Source organism: Poromitra crassiceps (assembly GCF_964638095.1).
Source record: "Poromitra crassiceps genome assembly, chromosome: 2".
Taxonomy (NCBI): domain Eukaryota; kingdom Metazoa; phylum Chordata; class Actinopteri; order Beryciformes; family Melamphaidae; genus Poromitra; species Poromitra crassiceps.
The window spans coordinates 112,667,232-112,691,779 of record NC_139624.1 but is presented as its reverse complement, the minus strand read 5'-3'; the positions used below and the strand labels follow the sequence as shown (position 1 = coordinate 112,691,779).

General features: G+C 42.6%; 1 protein-coding gene across 1 annotated transcript in view; it reads right to left on the bottom strand.

Annotated features, from left to right (window-relative positions):
• prkdc (protein kinase, DNA-activated, catalytic subunit) overlaps positions 1-19,844 on the bottom strand; it is a gene marked incomplete at its 5' end in the record, with an annotated part of 156,664 nt that extends 136,820 nt beyond the window's left edge. Inside the window, 12 exons of the mRNA XM_083654725.1 lie at positions 1,053-1,217; positions 2,638-2,784; positions 9,119-9,276; positions 9,614-9,644; positions 9,790-9,845; positions 9,992-10,091; positions 12,343-12,455; positions 12,569-12,677; positions 17,079-17,153; positions 17,228-17,332; positions 17,421-17,497; positions 19,679-19,844. Of these exons, the coding sequence (XP_083510851.1) occupies positions 1,053-1,217; positions 2,638-2,784; positions 9,119-9,276; positions 9,614-9,644; positions 9,790-9,845; positions 9,992-10,091; positions 12,343-12,455; positions 12,569-12,677; positions 17,079-17,153; positions 17,228-17,332; positions 17,421-17,497; positions 19,679-19,844 (1,302 nt within the window). The remainder of the gene's footprint in view (positions 1-1,052; positions 1,218-2,637; positions 2,785-9,118; positions 9,277-9,613; positions 9,645-9,789; positions 9,846-9,991; positions 10,092-12,342; positions 12,456-12,568; positions 12,678-17,078; positions 17,154-17,227; positions 17,333-17,420; positions 17,498-19,678) is intronic.
• Between the last annotated feature and the right edge of the window lie 4,704 nt (positions 19,845-24,548).

The following is a 24,548-nucleotide window of genomic DNA, read 5'->3' as shown; positions in this document are numbered from 1 at the left end:
TTTTTAGGGTAACATTGGTTTGGTGTGCTCTGCTTTTTGTGTTGTTTTTAGGGTAACATTGGTTTGGTGTGCTCTGCTTTTTGTGTTGTTTTTAGGGTAACATTGGTTTGGTGTGCTCTGCTTTTTGTGTTGTTTTTAGGGTAACATTGGTTTGGTGTGCTCTGCTTTTTGTGTTGTTTTTAGGGTAACATTGGTTTGGTGTGCTCTGCTTTTTGTGTTGTTTTTAGGGTAACATTGGTTTGGTGTGCTCTGCTTTTTGTGTTGTTTTTAGGGTAACATTGGTTTGGTGTGCTCTGCTTTTTGTGTTGTTTTTAGGGTAACATTGGTTTGGTGTGCTCTGCTTTTTGTGTTGTTTTTAGGGTAACATTGGTTTGGTGTGCTCTGCTTTTTGTGTTGTTTTTAGGGTAACATTGGTTTGGTGTGCTCTGCTTTTTGTGTTGTTTTTAGGGTAACATTGGTTTGGTGTGCTCTGCTTTTTGTGTTGTTTTTAGGGTAACATTGGTTTGGTGTGCTCTGCTTTTTGTGTTGTTTTTAGGGTAACATTGGTTTGGTGTGCTCTGCTTTTTGTGTTGTTTTTAGGGTAACATTGGTTTGGTGTGCTCTGCTTTTTGTGTTGTTTTTAGGGTAACATTGGTTTGGTGTGCTCTGCTTTTTGTGTTGTTTTTAGGGTAACATTGGTTTGGTGTGCTCTGCTTTTTGTGTTGTTTTTAGGGTAACATTGGTTTGGTGTGCTCTGCTTTTTGTGTTGTTTTTAGGGTAACATTGGTTTGGTGTGCTCTGCTTTTTGTGTTGTTTTTTACGATTGAAATGGACTGTATTCACATTTGTGCACTGGAATAAATGGATGGTTTCCATACATGAAGAACAGCCTATCATTTTTCAATGCAGCACAGCAACAAAACGGTATCATATTTTTAACATCAACAACCAGGCTAACCGGTGCTTAGACATCTCAGTAGCTTACAGTATTAGGCTGGGCTCCTCAATGCCGGTGAATCACGATGCAGTAGGGCAGGCTATATATTCTGTAGCTGAACTAATGAGGTCACTACCTTGTCCAGGTGAATGATGACACTGGCGATAGAGTCCAGGAAGCTTGGCAACTGGTAGAAGCTTTCGTCATCCCTGTCGGACTCGGTTAGGTACATCTGTTTGCAGCGCTGGATCAGCTCTGTGTACATCAGTTCCACATCTTGAGGGCAAACCTTTTTGCATGGCTACAGAGCAACAACAAGAATGTACAGATTGCAATGTGAAACACATCTGTGCTAGAATCAGTTGCCAGTCTATACTAGGGCATTCACAGACTAGTCGACTAGTAAAACCACTAGTCGACACTGTGCTTAGTAGTCGACTAGTCGTTTTAGCAAAAAAATAATAATAATTAAAAAAAAATAATAATAATAATAATAATAATCTTTAAGAAAGAACATGAGGTATTTACACGACATACATGGACTATCATATCCCATATCCCCCACAAAGAACATCAAAACACAACAAAACAAAACAAGAAAACTGCATAAGATACACAATAATCCAAGAACAAACAAGACTATTGGACAAACAACCAAACAAAAACAATGCATTCAAAGTAAATACATAGATCTTGCCCTCTTGGCAGCTAGGAAATGCATAGCTTTAAATTGGAAAGCATCCAATCCGCCAGCTGTAGTTCACTGGTGGAATGAAGTCTCAAGCTACCATACGTTGGATAACATTTACTACAAGAGCAAAGGCAGATTCTTAGACATCCCCAAAATATGGCAACCACATACAGAGTTTGACTTTAAGAACTTTTTACCCCAGTGTCATTAGGCTTATCAGGATAGGAGCTGAATGCATTGTTTTTGTTTGGTTGTTTGTCCAATAGTCTTGTTTGTTCTTGGATTATTGTGTATCTTATGCAGTTTTCTTGTTTTGTTTTGATGTTCTTTGTGGGGGATATGGGATATGATAGTCCATGTATGTCGTGTAAATACCTCATGTTCTTTCTTAAAGATTAAAAAAAAAAAAAAAAAAAACGACTAGTCGACTACCTTTAGGGACGAGTAGTCGACTAGTAAAATTCACTAGTCGTGAATGCCCTAGTCTATACACTTCACTCAACTAGAGACTGAGGACAATCTCCCAGCTTTCGTTGTTAAAACTGGGTGGAAAAACAAGTCCACCGTATTTTGGGGCGGCCCTACATATTGGGGGCGGTGACATGCAGAAGTCGTGTGTTTGTAAACACTGTCCTACCAGCAACACGTGCATTAGGCTTGTAGGATGGCTTAGCCGCAGTCACATAAGAAAACTCCTTCAGAGTTTGTTGATTTTTGTCGCTGAATCAAATAATGAAATCCCCAGAAAATTGGTACTGTAGGCGGAGAGATCTCCAATTGTCTAGTATCTGTGTGAGACTAAGACGTCTAGATAATATGTAAGCTATTAGGGCCTCAAATAAACATCCAACCTTCAAACTGTCCAGTTGACTACACAAGCATAACAAAAGCAAATTACAAGCAATGCAAGAATTAGGTTTGGGCGATATTGGATAACATTGAATATTGTGACATTTTCTGTGATAAGAGTATAGAATAACACTGATACAAGCAGAGATATAAATTCAAGCTAATAAAGTGACACACATACAGCTGCAAAGAATCCATATCCCCGGATGGCGATAGACAGCTCCTTGTATGTGGAGTCCATGGTCTTAATAATGGAGCAGAACTTCTGCATGAAGAACTTCAACTTGCTTTTGTGCTCCTCAATGTTCTCCGCCACCAGGATCGCAACCTGAAAATAACCATCCAACACACAGCCGGGGTATGAGACTTTCGAAATATTTGGATCTCTAACTGCTCACGGGTGGCTCCATTGACAATGAATCAGAAGGACTCATCAGAAGGACTTTTATTTTATTAGCATGCTACAGTTCTTAACCAGAAGTGTAAGGGTCAATGCTAGAATCAGGGATGCAAACTAGTCACATTTTTAATCCCAAAATAGGGCACTTAAGTGAATTATTTTGTGTCTGCCCTATTATCTGTCACCTTTTTCACATTAGTTTCCATCCCTGAAGAATGGATCACCGGAGGGACATGAGGAGTGATGATTGGTTGGGTTTAGGTCAGCGGTTTTCAAACTGTGAGGCGTGCCTCCCCTGGGGGGGGTGAGAGAGCTTCAGGGGAGGCCAGACGTGTTGGGGAAAAAACAGAGAAGAAGAAAAAACAACAACTCTGGTAGCTAACTTTAGCTATGCGTGCCGTGGTGGAGCAAAATGAAACGTTATTTAGTACCTACTGTGAGGGAGGAGACAGGATCTGGTGCGAGCAGAAAATAGTGAAAAAAAGAAGAAAAAGAAAAAGAAGTGACTAGCAAATTACAGTATGAGACTATGTAAACTCCGGCGTCATATTGAGACCAAGCACCCAAATTCAATGGCCAAGCCACGGGAGTTTTTCCATAGGAAGTTTCAAGAATTGCTGTCACAGCAGAAAGTACCGGTAGATACATTTATTAGCACTGTAAATACAAAGGCTACCAAAGCATCATATCGTGTGGCGTTACGCATCTAAGGCTGGAAAACCCCACAACATTGGTGAAACATTAATCCTCCCTGCTGCTATAGATATATGTTTGGTAATGATGGGAGGAGCTTCTGCCGCTAAGCTAGATATCCCAATGTCTGACAATACAATCCAGCGCCGCATCGCAGATATGGCATCTGGCGTGAAGGAACAGGTATTCATGACAGCCCTTTCTTCTCCATTCAGCTGGATGAGTCTACCGACGTCGCCAACTGTGCTCAACTAATGGTTTACGTACGTTAAATTAAAGAGCTCAGTGTCCAGGAGGAGTTTTTGTTTTGCCATCCTCTGCCAGCTCGCACTACTGCAGAAGAAATATTCAAGGCTTTGAATGATTTAATTCAGGAGAGTCATATTGACTGGGGCCACTGATGAGCGCACATAAGGATTTACGCACAATGGGTGAGATACCTTTGAAAAGCAGTGGTGCACAGTGATGATGTTTGAAACAAGAAGAATAAAGATGTTTTAAAATCTTAAAAAATAAAGATGAAGATATTTACAACATTTTTGCAACAAATTTGTATGCCTGAGTGGAACATACAACAATAATAGGAAGGAATAATAGGAATAATAGGAATTATTAATATATATATATCAATTCTGTGAACCATTTAATATGCATTTTGTGAATATATATTGTATCTTGTATCTTTTCCTGAAAATTCCCCTCCCCCCTTTTTCTATTAGTGAATTTTCTGGTGACTCCATTTTGTATTCTTGTGGGCACCTCTTTGGGTGATTGACACCTGCCAATCAGCCAATCAGCAACTGATGACTTAAATGCATACCTGGTGGCAGTCTCAGACCCTATAGCGAACCTGATGAAGCACTTTGTGAAACGCGTTGTTCGCCTTGTTTCCTGTTTTTAATGTAGCCTAAAAGTGAATAAAGTGTCTATTTTCCTACCCTGGTGTGCGCTAGAGAACTTCTTTTTTACTCTTGTGATTCACCCTGCACCAGCCAGCACCCAGGAGAAGAGCACTGCTGTGCACAGGGCTTTTCTCAGCTGTTTATTTATATATATATCAGGGTTTAAAATTTGGCGCGGGATTGCAAGATTCGCGCATCTTTTTGGAAATTCCCGCATATTTTCAATTTATAAAGGGGGAGTAATCCCGCAATGGTTTACGGCAGGGGTCTCAAACCGGGCCAGACACGGCCCCTAAAACGATTTCATACGGCCCACCACTTGATATACATTACATTACATTACGTCATTTGGCAGACGCTTTTATCCAAAGCGACTTACAATAACACATTTTTGTCAGCAATAGAGCAATCAACTATGCAACACAGTCTATGACAACATCTGAAGGAATAGTGGTAAAGTTTTTTTTTAGAGAGAGAAAGAAGTTAGTTCAAGAAGGGCCCAGATGGAGCATGAAAAGGTGTGTCTTTAGTCTTTTCCGAAAGATCGGCAGTGATTCAGCCGTCCTGACTGAAGGTGGAAGCTCATTCCACCATTGAGGTGCCAGGGACGAGAAGAGTCGCGATCGGGATGAGCGACTTTTTAGCCCCCGTAGCGAAGGAGTGGCGACGCGTCCTGCACTAGTGGAGGAGCGAAGGGAGCGGTGAGAGGTTTGGAACCTGACCATAGATTGCAGGTACAGAGGAGCTGTCTGGTGTACTGCCCTGTAGGCCAGTACCAGTGTCTTGAATTTGATGCGTGCCGAGATGGGAAGCCAGTGAAGGTCACGGAAGAGGGGAGTGACATGAGAGAATTTGGGTTGGTTGAATACCAGACGGGCTGCAGCGTTCTGAATGAGCTGAAGCGGTCGGATGTCGGCGGCAGGTAGGCCGGCCAGGAGCACGTTGCAGTAGTCCAGGCGGGAGGTAACAAGAGACTGGACTAGGAGTTGAGTCGCTTCCCTTGTGAGAAAGGTACGGATTTTGCGGATGTTGTAGAGGGAGAACCTACAGGAGCGTGCTGTCGCAGCTACAGTATGTTGGCCGAGCAAGACAGCTGGTTGTCAAGGATCACCCCAAGGTTCTTAGCTGTTTGGGAGGGAAGCACAGTGGTATTGTCAATGGAGATGGAGAGATCTGCGAGAGGGCAGTCTTCCCCTGGGAGGAAGAGTAGCTCTGTTTTACCAAGATTGAGCTTGAGGTGGTGGGCAGACATCCAGTCACCAATGTCTTTGAGGCATGCAGAGATGCGAGCCTCGATTTGGGTGTCGGAGGGGGGGAAGGAAAGGAAAAGCTGGGTGTCATCAGCACAGCAGTGATAAGAAAAGCCATGAGATGAGATCACATGGGCAAGAGATCTGATATAGAGAAGGAAAAGTAAGGGGCCCAGGACTGAGCCCTGGGGGACACCGGTGGTAAGAGGGCAGGATCTGGAGACGGACCCTCTCCATAAGACCTGGTATGAGCGGTTAGAGAGATAGGAAGCAAACCAGGAGTGTGCAGAACCTGAGATGCCGAGGTCAGACAGAGTGGAAAGAAGGATTTGGTGGTTGACTGTATCGAAAGCAGCGGACAGGTCAAGGAGGACAAGGACAGAGGAGAGGGATGAGGCCTTAGCAGTGTGAAGGGCCTCTGTGACTGCAAGAAGAGCTGTCTCAGTAGAGTGAGAGGCCTTGAAACCGGACTGCAGAGGGTCCAGGAGGTCATTCTGGGAGAGATAGAGAGAAAGTTGGTCGGACGCTGCTCGTTCGAGGGTTTTGGAAAGGAATGAGAGAAGAGAGACAGGTCTGTAGTTCTGAATAGCAGTAGGGTCAAGGGAGGCTTTCTTAAGCAGAGGCTTGACTCTTGATATCACGTTATAGTGAAAATAGTTATAGCACATAGGGCCCGCACCTCCGCTCATTGTAAAACACGGAGAGCGCTCCCGAGGAGCCTGGACGAGGCGCTGATTTCATGCAGACCATTTACAGATGAGCCGCACTTCACACCAGGGTTGCCAGATACATTTCCATAGATGTGCAGTTCTTGGGTGGTTTTGTGCCCATTTTGGCGGGTTTTGAACTCATTGTGCTGGAAACCGTCAGCAGTATCTGGCAACACGGCTTCACACTCCAGGCCAGCGGCCCTCTGTAAAATCCACTTCATTAGCAGGTGATTCGGTTCACCTGAGTGAAAAACCAAGTGGAAAGAAAAACATTTGCACGCTAAAATGTTGTCTTTTGTTGAGAAGTCAACATGTCGCTGTCAAAAGGCAAAAGAAAGGTTGATGACGAGCACAGACAGTTTCAGGAGAAGTGGGAGAGTGATTATTGCCACCTGCCTCATTTGCAAAGAGAAAATCGCCATACTAAAAGAATATAACCTGAAGCGAATAAGAATAAGAGAATAAGCAGGGATGCAAACTAGTCACCTTTAGGTAACAGCGAGTCACCTTTTTCATCCCAAAATAGGGCACTTAGTGAATGATTTTGTGTCTGCCCTGGTATCTGTCACATTTTTAACTATCCATGACTTTGCATCCCTGAATAAGAGTCTAATTACTATGTCTTTTGGCATTGTGTTTTATCTGGAGACTAAGCAGCCATAGGCTTTCGGTTGTATTAAAGCCTTTATTTTTGTATTGAGTGATACACACTCCAACAACTAACTAAAACACTCATATCATATTATAATACCCCAGGTGTGCATAAACTACAGGTTAACTCATTGAGTGCCAGCCACTTTTGGAGAACGGACGCTCCCAGTGCCAGAGTTTCAGAGCGTTTTCAGTGATTTCTCGAGGCCCACAGAATATTGTGTGATATTACTATGTAAACACTGAACACGCACAAAGAACGATGAGACTCTATTCTATCATCTGCAAAAAAAAGTTTATTGATCCCATTTTCCGTTCTTTAGTTATGAGCCGGAGAAGATAGCTTGATTCATCCAAAAACAGCAATTTTTTTCTAGAAGCTGAGATAATTGGCCTTTTGTGAAATTAAACATTTCAAGCACATCACTGACTCTGAAGCTAATCTTTTCTAATGTAGTCACACCTCAAAAATAATTTCCTTCAATAAAACAGTGAAGGCCAGGGAATTTTGTTTGGCAGAATAATATTTTTTAGCTACAACCAGCAGCGCTGGCCCCTGCGTGCGCTGCTGGTTGCAGCTTCTTGCTGGTCTTGATTTGCTGCTGGTGGGCATCGGATATTCTGGCTTGCGTTTGTCCATCCTGTCCTGCTGCCTGGGTCTGTCTGGGTGTTGTGTGCTGCTCTGCGTGCCCTCCCCCCCCCCCCCCCCCCGCCCCGGCCCGCCTCAACTGCACACTCCTCCTGTATGGGAGTGTCTGTGGTGGCTCTCTGCTTTGTTTGCTGTGCGCACAGTGAAGGGTGCGCGACATCCAGCTTTTTTACAGCGTTCCGCGTGTGTTTGTCACCGGCAACCATGCTTCCAGTTGAGAATAATAACAACTCCACGGTGTGGATGAGCGGATGTGCTGTCGCAACCGACACGGAGCGGCTCAATTGTGGGAGCAGATTGGCTGCTGCAGGCACAGCTGCAGTAACGTTATGCTTCAGCATATCGATGCATACGGATGCGATGCGATTTCCGTTTCCATAACGACTTCTTCTTTGTTTTTTCCTTGCCTTTCTGTTATGTGGAGAGCACTGTCGCCACCTAAGGGTTCTGTAAAATAGGTTAGACACATTCAATAGCTACCATATTGTAAGAGGCGATGTAAGAGGCTTAGATCGACACCCCCCCGTCAAAAAACGCAATTGACGAACATGTCCGTCCTTGGCACTCTACGTTACTATTTGAAATGACGAACATGTTCGTCCATGGCACTCAATGAGTTAAGTAAAGACAAAAATGTTAAATTATTATTATCGTATCTGTTATCGGACAGGAGAAGCAGATATTTACCGGTTATCGTATCGGCTGAAAAAATCCCCCCAGTCTATAAATCCCCCCTATCTGAAAAACATAAGGGGGGAATTCCCCCCCAGTTTGCAAAGTTAATTTTAAGCCCTGTATATATATATATATATATATATATATATCTATATATCTATATATATATATATATATATATATAGATATAGATATAGATATATAGATATATATATAGATATTTATATAATTACAATTATATAAAACATTTGGGGGGAGGCCACACTTTGCCACACTTTGAAAACCCCTGGTTTAGGTGTTAGGTTTAGGCATGGGGAGTGATGATTTGTCAGGGTTATGGTCCGAGACGGGGTTAGGCCCCTCAGGCTGATCCATTCTAGCATCAACCCAGTGAAAGTCGACAGTCTCTGTGCATGTGCGTGTATCGTGGAAAAAGCCCTTAGAACAGTTCACCGAAAAATGAAAATTCTGCGATCACCTACTAAACCTCATGCCAGCTGAAACACAGGTGAAGTTTGCCCATATAAACAGGGAGGTTGGCAGCACGACTGGAGAGAAAACCAGTCCTGATTAACTTCAGTACAGTACAACTGCAGTCAAAGGTGAGTGGTTTTCGCTCCAGTTGTGCTGCCAACCTTCACCTTCAAAACGTCAACTGTTTCAACTGGCATGACGGTTAGTAGATGATGACAGAATTGTAATTTTTGGGTGAACTGCCCCTTTAGTGTTTACCTGTTTAAGGAAGGACTCCAGTGCATTGTAGCTGGTCTTCTTCATCTCAGCATTGATGTGTCCACAGAGCTTGGACATGACGTCAAACAGGGCTATGTAGTGGTCCATCAGGCAGCTGCTGAACTGGCCTGCATGCTTGGCAAACAGCCTCAGGCCAGCTGTCCAAGAAACACAACATGCAGTTGTATTCTTTCTGGGCGTTCACACCGGGGCCATTTTCACAAACTCGTGCGACGAGATTACATACAAAGCCAATGCAAACGCCCAGAAGATGGGATTTCGCCCCAGGTGGTGCGAATAAGGTGAGACACACATTTTTGTGGCGTGAATGACCTCATTTGAATCGCCCGTTTGCTCGAGTTGACATTTTTCAACCCTAGTGAATGGAACACTTCACTCGCGTGAGTGAAGTGTTCCATTCCCCTTGTTGTAAATGTACAGTTACAGTTGAAGAAAGTCTAATGTTTATTGTACAAGGGAAATTGTAAGCCTTACCAAAGGTGACAGCATAGCGATTCATTTCCATCTACAACAAAGATTCAGAAACAAGGCATTGAAGAGGAATGTTATTAAAGTGTTATATGTTATGTGAAATGCAATGACACAAAAGCACAGTTTGCAAATGCAGCATAACATATGTACAAGTCTTTTTTACAAGGGTATTTATTTACCTGTGGACGGATCGTCATCAGGGCATACTGGAAGATTTCCTTTGATGTTGTTGGGTCTGCACAAGTCAGAGACACAAACCATTTAAGGACAATTCACGCTGTCATAGTCATAGACAAGAATGGAGAATATACTCCACGTGTGGCTTTATAGGTCAGCATACTTATAAAAAGAAAAAGCAGCCATGTGTATATGACTCCCCACCTTCTTCCATGGTTTTAGTGAAGTTGACCATCAGAGCAGTGATTCCTCTCAAGCATCCCGCCACAACAGTCAGTTTTGGCTCCTTTGTTGAAGAGGTCATCTGAAATGAAAACATGAAAGGAAACCATGACTAAATAAATGTCAGTCAAAGACATATTTACGCGCTTGGCAGTTGTTATCGGATATGGTATTTCTTTTTTTTTTTACAAGTCCTCTGCAGTTGTTAGGCATACTGTGAGACTGGAGGATTTATGTGCGGATACTGGATGGCCAAGACTGGGAACGCTGTAGCACTGGATAGCTGAGTCTGCAAGGTTCGAAGAAGGGAACTGTTGCAGAAGGTTGCCGTGAGATAAATCTATGGACAACTGCAGAGGACTTGCAGATCAAACCTTTACAGGTCCCGAATATGACATCACATTGTGTTATGACATCATCAGTGAAAAAATAATTGGTCTATGGTCAATGAGGAGTTGCTTGTTGTTAAAGATTGGAGTACTGAGATGCCATAAACATGGAATTGAACATAGTTTCTGTGCCAGATGCCACATGTGTATCATCTGTGTGATAAGAGGGCCAAACCAAAGCTGGCACTGTTTGATTGAAATGTTTGCAAAAATCATGTCTTGTAATCTCCATGGACAAACCCTATCCTCTAGTCTAGTGCACGCCAAGAGACATTAGAATGGGAGTCAAACCAATTAGCTAGGGGTCTCATTTCAAAGGACCAAGAGTATAATTTAAAATTTGGTATAGCTAAGCCACCATCCAACCTCTTACGCTGAGTTGTAGACATTTTAAGGGGCGGTCGCTTTTTATTCCAAATGAACTTGGAGACTGCAGATTGAATTTTCTCCCAGTAACCAGCAGGAGGTGGCAGCGGAAGCATGGCACTGACAAAATTGACCCTAGGCACTATATTCATTTTTATTATGGAACTGCGAGCTTGTAAGGAGTTGGGGAGACTTGTCCACCTGTCTAACTCTTTAAGAACTTTGTGTTTCATTATAATTGTATTTGATAATCTTATTGAGAGAAGGAAATATTTCAATACCAAGGTACTTAAAATGACTGACTATGGGAATCTCTGCAGGAAGAGAGGCTGATCTAGCTGTCACATTTAAGGGGAGTAAAGCTGACTTAGCCCAGTTTATTTTAAACCCTGATAAGGCTCCAAACTCTTCAAATAATGCTAAGAGGAGGTACAGACCCAGCAGGGTCCTCCATGAAGATCAAGACATCATCTACGTACAGGGCCACGTGATGCTGCATGTTACCAATAGAGATAGGGCTGATGGTGGTTGATTGACAAATTAATTGAGCTATTGGCTCGAGGGAGAGCGCGAAGAGTCCAGGACTCAAGGGACAGCCCTGCCTGGAACACGATACAGGGAATAAGGGAGAGCATATTTTGCCTGTAAGGACCATTGCTGATGGGTAGAGTATAAGACTCTTATCATATGAATGAACTCCTTCCCTAATCCCATGACCTCAAGGACAGACCACAAAAAAGGCCACTCAAGTCTGTCAAATGCCTTTGTGGTGTCTAAGGACAAAACAGCTGCTGGTGATTTAATATCTATACCGGCATCAATGATGTGTAATAATCGTCTGACGTTATCATTGACAAGACGACCCTTTATTAAACCAGTTTGATCAGAGTTAACTAGGTATGTCATGTGGTGCTGAAGACGTCGGGAGAGAACTTTAGCATAGATTTTAAGGTCAGCATTGAGCAAACTAATAGGTCTATAGCTGCTACAGTCCGTCAGGTTTTTGTCCTTTTTCAAAAGTAATGAGATGACAGCTAGATTCACACCCCTTGCAAAACTTCTGTGTTCTATAGAGTAATGGATCATGTCAAGCATTAAGGGACCTAGAAGGTCCCAAAAAGCGAAATAAATCTTGAGGTATGCTGTCCAGGCCAGGTGACTTCCCCCTCTGCATATCAAGTGCTGCTGCTTTAAGTTCCTCTAAAGTTATTGTCTCAGCCAGTCGTTTTGAGACATCTTCAGCAAGACATGGCAATTCTACTTTACTGAGGAAGATGTCACATTTATCCTCGTCAAACATTATGTCTGATTTGTATAGATTGGAGTAAAAGGATCTGAATGTGTTATTAATATCCATGGGATCTGTTGTTACATCACCATTCTCTGTTCTAATTAGCTGGTATGTCAGCAAACTGTTCGTTAGCCCTGATCCTCATAGCCAGCAGATGAATTGGTCTGGAGCCTTGGAAGTATTACCGCTGTCTGGTTCTATGAATGAGAAACTCTGAGCGCTGCCTGAGAATAACATTGATTTCTTCCAGATATGGCATTTCATACCCATGTCATTTACACACATACCTGTGATTTTAGCTCTCCTAGATAGGCTTTGTAGAGTTTCTCAGAGTTGTTTACCATCTCACTGGGGTGGACCTCTCCAAGAACTCCCAGCAGCTCGTAGATTTTACCAAGGACTATTGTGATGGTAACAAAAAGAAATTCATATGGTTCAGTAGTTCATATTTTCACCATCTGGGTAAAGTCATTCGGGTGAGGCGGTAAAACAACAACAGAGGGGAAAACTCACCCGAATCCGCTAGTTTGTTCTTCTGACAGAGCTCGCTGTAGTATCTGTTGAATATTTCACAGACTCTCAAGTCTGCTGCCACACTGGAAGCCTTCGTCATATGAAGAACCTACAGAACAGACATCCATTCATTTTAATCCTAATTGATTGATTGATTTTATTTGGATTAAAAGAGCAAAAATCCAAGGGATGCACATTGGAAAGGTCAGACACTTATTTCCAACATGGTCCCTGGTCTTAAAAAACAGGACATACAATACACATAACATAAAAGAGAACAAAGAGATTGTAGGAAAGCCGAGCGCAAATGGCGGAAAACTAAACTTCACATCGATTATGACATCTATAAAAATAGTCTTCACTCCTACAACCAGGAACTAAAAAATTCCAGAAAATTCTTCTTCTCCGACATTATCAGCAAAAACACCAATGACGCTCGCACTCTTTTTGCCACTGTTGACAGGCTGACAAACCCCCCCCCACAAATTGCCCCTGATCTTCTATCCAATGTCAAATGCAATGAATTTGCGACCTTCTTTAGGGATAAAATTATAAATATCAGACTAACTATTTCCACATCAAGAACAAATGTGGCTCCGCCGCACCCACAGAATAGGTGCTTAATTAACATGACTCAGTTCTATGTCATTGACCACAAGAAACTAGAAGAAACGATACGAGGCCTTAAATCCTCATCGTGTTGCCTAGACACCCTGCCAACAAGCTTTCTAAAAAATGTCTACAGTTGCCTGGCGACCGACATACTGAAGATAATTAATACCTCTCTTCTTACAGGCATTTTTCCAAAATCTCTAAAAACTGCAGTTGTTAAGCCCTTGCTAAAGAAGCGTAGCCTCGACCCCTCTATAATCAGCAATTACAGACCAATATCAAAACTTCCCTTTATTAGCAAAATACTCGAAAAAACTGTCTACCAACAACTCAATACCTTTCTATCTCCTAGATCCCTTCCAATCAGGCTTCCGACCCCATCATAGCACCGAAACTGCGCTTATCAGAGTTAGAAATGACATCCGAATGAACACTGATTCAGGTAAAATCTCAATCTTAATGTTACTAGACCTCAGCGCTGCCTTTGATACGGTTGACCACGAAATTCTATTGGACAGACTGGAAAACTGGGTCGGGCTTTCCGGCACGGTCCTAGAGTGGTTCAGATCTTATCTGCAAGACAGGAACTACTTTGTCTCCATTGGCAACTACACATCTGACCAAACCAAAATGACATGTGGGGTACCCCAAGGATCAATTTTAGGTCCTGTCCTGTTTAACCTTTATATGCTCTCTCTGGGCCTAATTATGCAAAAAAACAAAATAGCTTATCATAGCTATGCAGATGACACCCAACTCTACATAGCCCTCTCATCGGATGACTATGCCCCCATAGAGACACTGTGTCAGTGCCTTGCGCAAATTAATGATTGGATGTGCCAGAATTTTCTCCAACTTAATAAAGACAAAACAGAGATAATTGTCTTCGGCAAAAAAGAAGATAGGCTCAAAGTTACTGCTCACCTCGAATCCCTATCTTTGAAGCCAAAGGACCAGGTAAAAAATCTTGGCATTATTATTGACTCTGATCTAAATTTCAACTCCCACATCAAGCTTATAAGAAAATCTGCCTTCTATCATCTAAAAAATATAGCAAGGATTAGGGGCTACATGTCCAAACAAGATCTTGAAAAACTAATTCATGCTTTCATTTCTAGCAGGCTAGACTACTGCAACAGTCTTTTCAATGGTCTTCCCAAAAAAGCTATTAAACAACTACAGCTCATTCAGAATGCGGCTGCTAGAGTTCTAACAAGAACCAAGAAAGCTGAACACATTACACCAGTTCTCAAATCCCTGCATTGGCTGCCAGTAAATCTTAGAATAGACTTTAAAATTCTGCTAATAGTTTACAAATCTCTCAACGGGTCAGGCCCACACTACATCTCTGAAATGCTTCTACACTATGAACCATCCAGATCCCTGAGATCTTCAGGCACTGGTCTACTAATTGTCCCGAGGACCAAATCAAAACATGGTGAAGCCGCGTTCTCCCACTATGCCTCTCATAACTGGAACAAACTCCCTGAACACATTAGATCTGCCCCTACTCTGCCTATTTTTAAATCCAAGCTAAAGACCTTTATGTTTACTCTTGCTTTTAACTGCTACTAAACTACTGCCTCTCTCGGCCTGTAATTTAAAAAAAGATTCCTGTACATTTCCAACAAATGGACTGTACATGTAATAATAATACTGAAGAGTGCCTTGTAACTTATTTAAAACAGAAATAATGTTTCATGTTTGTTAATTTGAGTATATATTTTAACTAAAACTGTCGGCTGTGTTTTTTATATGTGCATTGCTTTGCTGCTTGTTTTTTCGATAATTTTTTTGTAAAGCACCTTGAATTGCCTTGTGTATGAAAGGTGCTATATAAATAAAATTTGACTTGACTTGACTTGACTAAAATGCACATAACAGATCAATCAAGAATATAAAAAAAGAGATACAAGCATAAAAGAAATGAATTAGTCAAAAGCCTCCGAAGCTAAGTGGGGCGGATCTCCAGGAGCAACGAGACATCCTACAGAAAGGAGGTGGAGGCCCTGGAACAATGGTGCCAGGACAACCACCTCTCTCTGAACATCTCCAAGACAAAGGAGGTCATTGTAGACTACAGAGGGGGGGGGCACACCCCCCCCCCCAATCACCATCAACGGCACAGTGGTGGAAAGGGTGGACAGCTTCAAGTACCTGGGAGTCAATATCCACCAGGACCTGACATGGGCCAACCACACCGCCACTGTTGTCAAAAAGGCCCAACAGCGACTACACGGACTCAGGCGCCTGAAGAAATTCGGGCTAAGGCCAAAAATCCTCAGGGACTTCTACAGAGGCACCATTGAAAGCCTGCTGACTGGCTGCTTCACCACCTGGTACGGGAACTGCACCACCATGGACCGCAGGGCGCTAAGAAGGGTGAGGCGCGCGGCCCAGCACGTAACAGGATGTGAGCTGCCAGAACTGCAAGATCTGTAAAACCAGCGGTGCCTCAGGAGGTCCCTGAAGATCATCAAAGACACAAACCACCCCCACAACAGTCTGTTCTCCCTGCTACCCTCAGGGAGGAGATACAGGGTCCCAAGAGCACGCACAAATCGCTTGAGGGACAGTTTCTTCTCACAGGCCACGAGACTCCTTAACATATACAAATAGTGTAGTAGCTGTAGAGGCACAGACAAAATGCGCGGACCAGGCATGGACAAGGCATGGACCCACTCACTGAAAGGCATGGACCCACTACTGAAAGGCATGGACCCACTCACTGAAAGGCATGGACCCACTACTGAAAGGCGAGGACCCACTCACTGAAACTGCTGTGGGCGGGCTGGAGGCCAGACTGATCCGCAGAAGGAAACATAATGTGAGTTCACGTAATCAGAATAAAACCAGGATTTTTGTGATATTGATTTCAACCGTATCGCCCTGCTCAGAAGTATAGCCTATTCCAGAGGTTTTCAAAGTGTGAGGTGGGCCTCCCCAGGGGGGCTCCAAGCAGTTTCAGTGGAGGCTCCGAGAATGAAAATGAAATAGGACTCGGTGGTTGGGCTTGGTCTATGCTAGATGTCAGGTTTGATATGAAGTGCTATTTTCAAATGTGCTTGTCAATCAGTGTGCCCTGATGTTTTTTAGCTGGAGGACCTGACGTTGTCTGTCTTCATCTGCTCTCAGCTGCTTTGGAATATATGGAATGCATGAAACACAAGGAAGCTAACCAATCAGAGGCAGAGTAGCGTGGTTCACTACCGTAACTATCCTAAACAGGCGCGCAACTGCAAATGGCTGGGAAATAGGGCATTTGCAGGGCATTTCAACATTTCTATCTCAATTGCGCACTTATTGCTACTGTGCTGCCATGCCACTGGTTAACCCTTCGCAGGCCATGGGGTGGCAGGCACCTGGCTGTGCCCTAGGCTGCTGATGCTTTTCTCCTTGCAGTTTCCTCTCGGCCTGGCAGCAAATGCTTTGCAGACCGACATGGGTTGGGAACCACGGCCCAAACACAATCATAACAAATACCATTATGACATAATAAAAATATTACATCAAAACATATTATGACATCATAACATTATGACATTAGCATGACGCATCTGTCTGCCTGTATGTCTGTGACATCATCAGCGATGTCATAAATCACTGATGTCACGATCTCTGATGATCGGATACTTGTTGCTAATGATGTCACTGCTATTGTGACATCACCACTGTGGTAAAATCCAGCTACCGTTTGGGATGCCCCTGCTTGGGAAGCCACTGCTCCCTAATGATGGTACTCAGCATCCTGACACTACTGATGATGTCATCGATACGTGACATCACTGATGACATCACTGCTCCCTAATGTTGTCCCTAGGAGGTATTGTGACTGTCTGCAGCTATTGCGTGAAAAGATGCCCATGTCCAGCTATGCTGGCCGCAGCTAAAAACCAACCTTGATGAGGAGCTCCAGCGCCGGAGTCCTGCATTTAGCTCCTTTATCCTTTGTGTACACAACCATGCAAGTGTCCTGTAAAGAAAGTAGACACTTCAGCATTTTTCAGTAAATCAACTTGTAAACGTGGCTCCAAATGGATGACTCACCCTAATATCAATGGCGTAAGTCTTCTCCCAACCTTTAACTCTTGGACGCATCTTCTCTAAGAACTTATCCAGGAAAGATATGATCTCAACACGGGTGTCCCGGAGCTGGAAAAAGATAATTATATTACCAAAAGAACTAAATAGCTACCGTATTCTTTATTATGTTATTTACTGGATGTTGGCAGATACTTACCTCGTCTGATGCCAGGGATTTTCTGAGGAAGATAAGCAGGCCATATTCTTTTGAGAACAATAAGGATGTCTGTAAAGCTTCAAGATGAAGGTGCAGAGTTAGAATCCAAAATACTGTAAATATAATTACCCAATATTCAAATGAATGATATAAAAAGACCTGCTTTGTGTACTCTTTAATATTAGCACCCATATCCCAACATTATACCTGTACAAGGGGACCACCACTTTATTGCATCTATGAATTGTAACCTAGTATGTGATATTTAAAACCTGTAGCTCAATGGTTCTCAAACATTTTGGTCTTCAGCACCCACTTTCACTCATTTCTGAATGCAAGTACCCCTTTACCTGACTACAACATTTTGCTTAGAAAACTGCAAGAGCATGATGCAATGAATGAATGCTAACCCAAAATTTGAAGAATATATCAATACAAAATAAGAAATGGAGTGAAAGAGTTGCAATTAGTGCCTCCTGAGCAGATTTATTTTAAGGTTTGATTTATTTTCATGATTTATTCTGACATTTTTCTATTTTCCCCTTCAAGTACCCCCTGTACCTCCAGGGTACAAGTACCCCCGTTTGGGAACCACTAAGTAGGCTAGGGAAGATTTGCTACTGCCTCCCAACAGTGAAGAATGTGCTCCAGCCTCGTGTCTATTATCTTACCAATCCACCAAGCAGCATTACTTATTCCAATACAATTTTAACATTCAGAACAGGAGGTTATGTTTTCAGTGCTGTTTGTCTGTCTGTCTGTCTGTCTGTCTGTCTGTCTGTTTGTTTGTTAGCAGGATTACGGAAAAACTAATGGGCCGATTTACTTGAAACTTGGTGGGAGGGTGTAGCAGGGGCCAAGGAAGAACCCATTACATTTTGGCGCAGATCTGATCCGGGGCGGGGCAAGGGGCGGAATTAGAGAAAAGGGGCTGTAACTAGGGATAGGAAGGTCGTAGAGAGTCGGGATTCGAGGGGTGGGTAGGGGCAGTGGCTAGGTGTATCTGGGTGGTGTGAGGGGGCCTGGTCAGGAAAGGGAGTGGGGCTAGAGGAAAGTGGCCGTAGCTAAGGATAGGAAGGTCGGGGAAAGTCAGGATTGGAAGGGCGGGTAGGGGAGTGGCTGGGGGGATTTGGTTGGTCAGGGTTAGGGTTCTGACTCACAGAATTTGCATAACATAGCAGACTGGAGTATTGGTGGCGGAGGTATGCACTCTCGGAGTGCACTTCTAGTTGACCATGTTATTGACACATATCTTATGTTATTATTATCTGTAATACCGAAATGCACCATGAAGGGCGGTAGGTAGCTACGGTAAGTGTGAACATTAAAATGTAAAATTTCTGAATTTATTGAAATAAAGGGCTGCTTATGCCAAACTTACCAGTAGATGCTACCGATTCACAAAAGTTATTTAGTCATGTTCTCCGAGCTATGTAGGCCTACTGGTTGTCTATAAGCAATGGCATCATTACATTGCCAAAAAAAAAAAAAAATGAGTTCTCTACACATAACACAGGAGCAGGTAATGTATGGAGTATATTAGTTGCTTTTAACCGACCTGCATGTCAGGAAGACCCGCCTCCTTGCACCTGATAATGCGCATAACATTAGTAGCTACTGTCTGTAATAGAAAGTAACACTACACGTTTGCTAAGATGAATACTAGTCCGCAAATTACTACTGTATATGGTAAAAACGATGAGTTTAGTGTGACCTTACTTTACGGCAACAAACTTCGGCTGAAGCTATACTCACAAGATGCTAGCTCGCATAGTTACAGTGCGGGATTCCTGCCAAACACCATTCAAAATCTGGCAGTTTAGTGATGCCTAGTTTCCGAGACCGTGCACACCTCATAGCCTCATTTGAAACTATGTGCAATTTGTTGTTTTAGTCAATTCGGTGTATTCTGATGCACCAAGCAGCACTTCTTTTGGATAAAATCTCAACTTTTATATTGGTTCAGCCTGCTCGTTCCCCGCCCACCATAGTGCATTTTGGCGGAAGAGGCTGTATGGATCCAAATAGTTGACATTTTATTGAAAACGAGTGCTGCTTTGTGTATCAGGTGTATGCCGAACTGAAGCTTGGCTCCTTGAAAATCGTCAAAGATCTCAAGTTATATTCTAAGCAGTGTTTAACCTTTGCCAATAAGTAAGAAAGCATTAAACTGCCAGATGTGTCAATAACGTTTGGCTCTAATCTGCATTCAGAAGAGAATGGAGGGACGTAACATGATAATGGCTTCACAGTCTTACCAAGTTCATTCTCGGTTGGTGTTAGCATGCATTCCTGTCCCAGATCACCGACAATATCATGACATTTTAACGCTGCAGCTCGTGTGTCTTCGTCTGAAAGTGATTCGTGAAGTTTCAGAAGAAGCCCTTGAATCCCTCCATCCACGCTGCTGCTGGAGGAAGACATGGTCGGAGCAAGTAGCTAAGCTAACATCACAAGCTTGAGCTGAACACGACAAGAGGAGCGCATCAAAGATAACTATAATTCTCCTTATCTACTGAGATTGTTGCTAACGTGCGTCTGGCGAGCAGTGTCAAAATGTGCCAACACCAACACAGAAGGATGTACAGTCGGGTGTGTATTTTTTCAAAATAAAAGCTGCCACACGCGCCATTGAATGGTCCAAAGTGGGCTCAGCCTCGTAGAGCTGTGTCCTGTCAGCGAATAAGAGCTAGCGAATATAAGAAGTTCCGGTGAGGTTTTTCAAAGTAAAAGAACGATTCTGCACAATTATATAGCAGACAGGGGCATTGAAAAATGATTATTTTCCACATTAAACTAATAAACTAAGCATTTAAATGAAGCTATACAATACAAATCATGTTTCTGTATGACAATAACTGTTTCAATAACATTGAGAACGTTCTTCTCAGTATCTTAATAGATAAAAGCTGTTCACTGGAGTGCATAGCCTTTACAAATTGGACACTGGACACCCTCTATCACATCACACTCTCAGCTAACCTCAGGAGGAGTAAAAAAAAACATGGCAGGCCGTCAACCCACCCAGAGGTCACTCATATTGACATTTTTGTACAAATATTGGACACTGTACAACACCCCTGTGTCGAAAATGGCAGCACAAACGATATATGCACACGCTCGGGTAGACCCCCTCTATCACATCACACTCTCAGCTAACCTCGGGAGGAGTAAAAAAAAAAATGGCGGCCCGTCAAACCCACCCAAACGCCCTATGGTGACATTTCTGGACAGCCGTTGGACAGTGGACACCCCTGTGTCAAAAGTGGCAGCACAAACGATATATGCACGCGCTCGGGTAGACCCCCTCTATCACATCACACTCTCAGCTAACCTCGGGAAGAGTAAAAAAAAACTTGGCAGGCCGTCAACCCACCCAGAGGTCACTCATATTGACATTTTTGTACAAATATTGGACACTGTACACCCCTGTGTCGAAAGTGGCAGCACAAACGATATATGCATGCAGCGTAACGGAAGAAGAAGAACTCTCATGGGTCTGGCATTGAGACGCGCCCTCTAGTGGCCATATAGCTGGGCTAGTTGTTTCATGAGAAGTCTAAGTGGTTTTATTAAAGCACTTAGACTTCTTTTTTTGTTTTATAAAACCACTTTATAATTCTTCAGTTGGCTAAGTTCCTGTTGTATAAATTCATGTCCATCAATAAAAAGAAATCGCTTCTTCTATTCTATTCTATTCTATTCTATTAAACAATATACCTGTAGTGTTGCTTGTAACATGTACATGTATATGCTTGCCTATTCATAAGGTTAAAAAAGTAGCCTACTACGGTAATTGCGAATAAAATAAAAATAAATTAATAAACTAGAACGACCGCACCGTGGATATATGCCTCGGCTAACAAGTGAGCAGTTGACATCCATGTCTGTCCAGACTTTGATGTTTGAGCTAAATGTGAAGAAATTCTGTCAAGGCGTTAGTGAGCTAGTGAGTTAACGAGGTTGAAAATGGCGTTTGTGAGGTCACAGTGACCTTGACCTTTGACCACCAAAATGTAATCAGTTCATCCTTGAGTCCAAGTCGTTTGAGCCAAGTGTGACGAAATTCCGTCAAGACACTCCTGAGATATCGCGTTAACGAGATAGAAGATGGCGTCCGTGAGGTCACAGTAACCTTGAACATTGACCTTTGACCACCAGAATCTAATCAGTTCATCCTTGAGTCCAAGTGGAAGTTTGAGGCAAATGTGACGAAATTCAGTCAATGCGTTACTGAGATATCACGTTAACAAGCTTGAAAGTGGCGTTCATGAGGTCACAGTGACATTGAACTTTGACCTTTGACCACCAAAATCTAATCAGTTCATCCTTGAGTCCAAGTGGGCATTTGAGCCAAATGGGATGAAATTCTGTCAATGTGTTCCTGAGATATCGTGTTAACGAGCTAGAAAATGGCGTTTGTGAGGTCACAGTGACCTTGAACTTTGACCTTTGATCACCAAAATCTAATCAGTTCATCTTTGAATCCAAGTGGACGTTTGAGCCAAATTTGCAGAAATTCCATCAAGGCGTTCCTGAGATATCGCGCTAACGAACATGGGACGGACGTACTGTACATACGGATGTACAGATGGACAGACGGACGGACGGACAGATGGCCAACCCGAAACCATAATGCCTCCGGCTCGGCTATAAAAAATAATTTAGGCTAAGCCCAGCACAGGCAAGGACATTTGTGCCTATTTTGGCTGAACAAAAAAGATAGAAAACGGTTTTGACGGTATTGAAAATCATACCCTCAGTATTTCCAAATACCCTGCTCTGTGCACTCCCAATCTCTGCAAGACTTACTGTTATTGGTGTTGGCTAAAGGCTAAATGCAAGTGTTCCATCAACATCTTGAGACTAGACTAGTAAACTGAGCTTCTCACTCATAATGACTGACCCAGAAACCTGTAAAATGTGGTTTATTGGTCATCTCGGAAAAATGTATCATAATCAGCTAATATAAATAAAGACTATAGTCGCCCATCCTGTCTGTTGCCCACTCTGCTGGGCATGGTGGGATGCCCAGAAGCCCAGCAAGAAAAAGCAAGAACAAATAAGCACAAGACACAAATTTCAATAAAATAGAAATCACAAGTTGTGTTTTTGTTTTATAATGTCTATTTTGTTTATTATTAATACATGCAATTTAACAAGTGCATCAATACAAGGAGTAAGATGTTTCTTGAAAATACAATAGATGTTCTTTAAACTCCAGCTACTGTTTTATCAACACCACGTAGAGTAGACAATACTGTACCCAAGTAAAAAATAATTATTATGCCGCAAGGGGGGGGGGGGTATTTCAGTGGATTAAGGAAAAACCATTTTGACTGTAAAAGGCTGGCAAAGTGTATTGTGTGATTTAGTGCCGTCTCCGCTCTGCTGATGCCAACCTCCTCACCCCCATCACCAAAACCAAGCACCGCACCACGGGGGACAGAGCCTTTGCCATCGCTGCCCCAACCCTCTGGAACTCTCTGCCTCTCAATATCAGAAACTCCGACTCACTCACCTCCTTCAAAACCCAACTCAAATCCCACCTCTTCAAAACAGCCTACAATATCTGACTTCTACCTCTAACCACCATTCCATCTCTGCAATCTATTGATTTGTATTTGTTTTCGTTCTTGTTATTTAGTTCTGTTTACTGTATTACTTTTCTATGTATTGTAAAGCGTCTTTGAGTTCCCCAGAAAAGCGCTATATAAAACTTATGTATTATTATTATTATTATTATTATAGAGTGCCTTACATGTATACTGCACTCAGCAAACAAATTTGATAAAATCTGGGAATCCTATCTAAACTAGAGCCTGGTGTGTCTGCCATTGCAGGGGTTTTCTTGATTGTTTTTACTGTATATTATTACTAAACCTACACTATGACTGTCTTTACTGTACATTATTAATGTAACCTACAGTATGACTGTCTTTACATTATTGACAATTCAATGCTGCCGCTTGTCATCTTTCGGTGGGGTCATGTCGTGATTATATGAATTAGGGATGGATATCGCCACTGATCCCGATTTGATTTGATTTGATATTGATTTCAGTTACAATATAATATTATAAAAACATATTAACCTTTACAGATGTTTACGAGATCTTGTTGCACTAAGAACCAAACCACGTGAGTCTAACAGCTTTAAGCATCCAAGGGAAAAGGCATTACATAACACTGTATTTACATAACACCACAACACTTTGTAGAAAGGTTGGTCATGGACCATGGATGAACTGATTAACTTTCCACACCCACTGGCCAAGAGGGGGCATGGCAATGGCTGTGGCCCACCACAAAAAGGTGTTTAAATTCCACACGGATTAATATAACACCACGACATTTTGCAGACAAGGAGGTCATAATAAGCCAACTTAGAACTGATTACCTTTCCATACCCACTGGCCAAAATGGGGCGTGTCATGGGCATGGCCAATCATAAAAATGGCACCTAACTTCCAAACAGATTCACATAACACCATGAAACTTTTGAGAAAGGTTAGTCATCATGGGCCAACTTTGAACTGATTCACTTTCCATGCCCACTGGCCAAAAGGGGGGCGTAGTAATGGCCGTAGGCAAGGCACCTACAGTAAGTTCCAAACGGATTCACGCAACACCACAAAACTTTGTTGAAATGTCTTTTCTTTTCTTTTCTTTTCTTTTCTTTTCTTTTCTTTTCTTTTCTTTTCTTTTCTTATTTTTCTCCTGTGGACTTCATAATGTATCCATACTTTACTTGTTGTAAAAGTTACAATTAATAAATATATTGTTAATAAAACACACAGAGGCACATGTTGGTAAATGGTAAATGGACTGCATTTATATACTGTAGCGCTTTTATCCAAAGCACTTTACAATGTGCCTACATTCACCCATTCACACACCGGAGGCGGCAAGCTGCCACGCAGGGTGCTGGCACAGCCATCGGGAGCAATTTGGGGTTCAGTGTCTTGCCCAAGGACACTTTGACATGTGGACTGGAGGAACCGTGGATCGAACCACCGACCTTCTGATTAGTGGACGATAGGGGTGGGGGAAAAAATCGATACACCACAGTATCGCGATATTTTGCCTGACGATATCGTATCGATATTTGGACGCCAAATATCGATA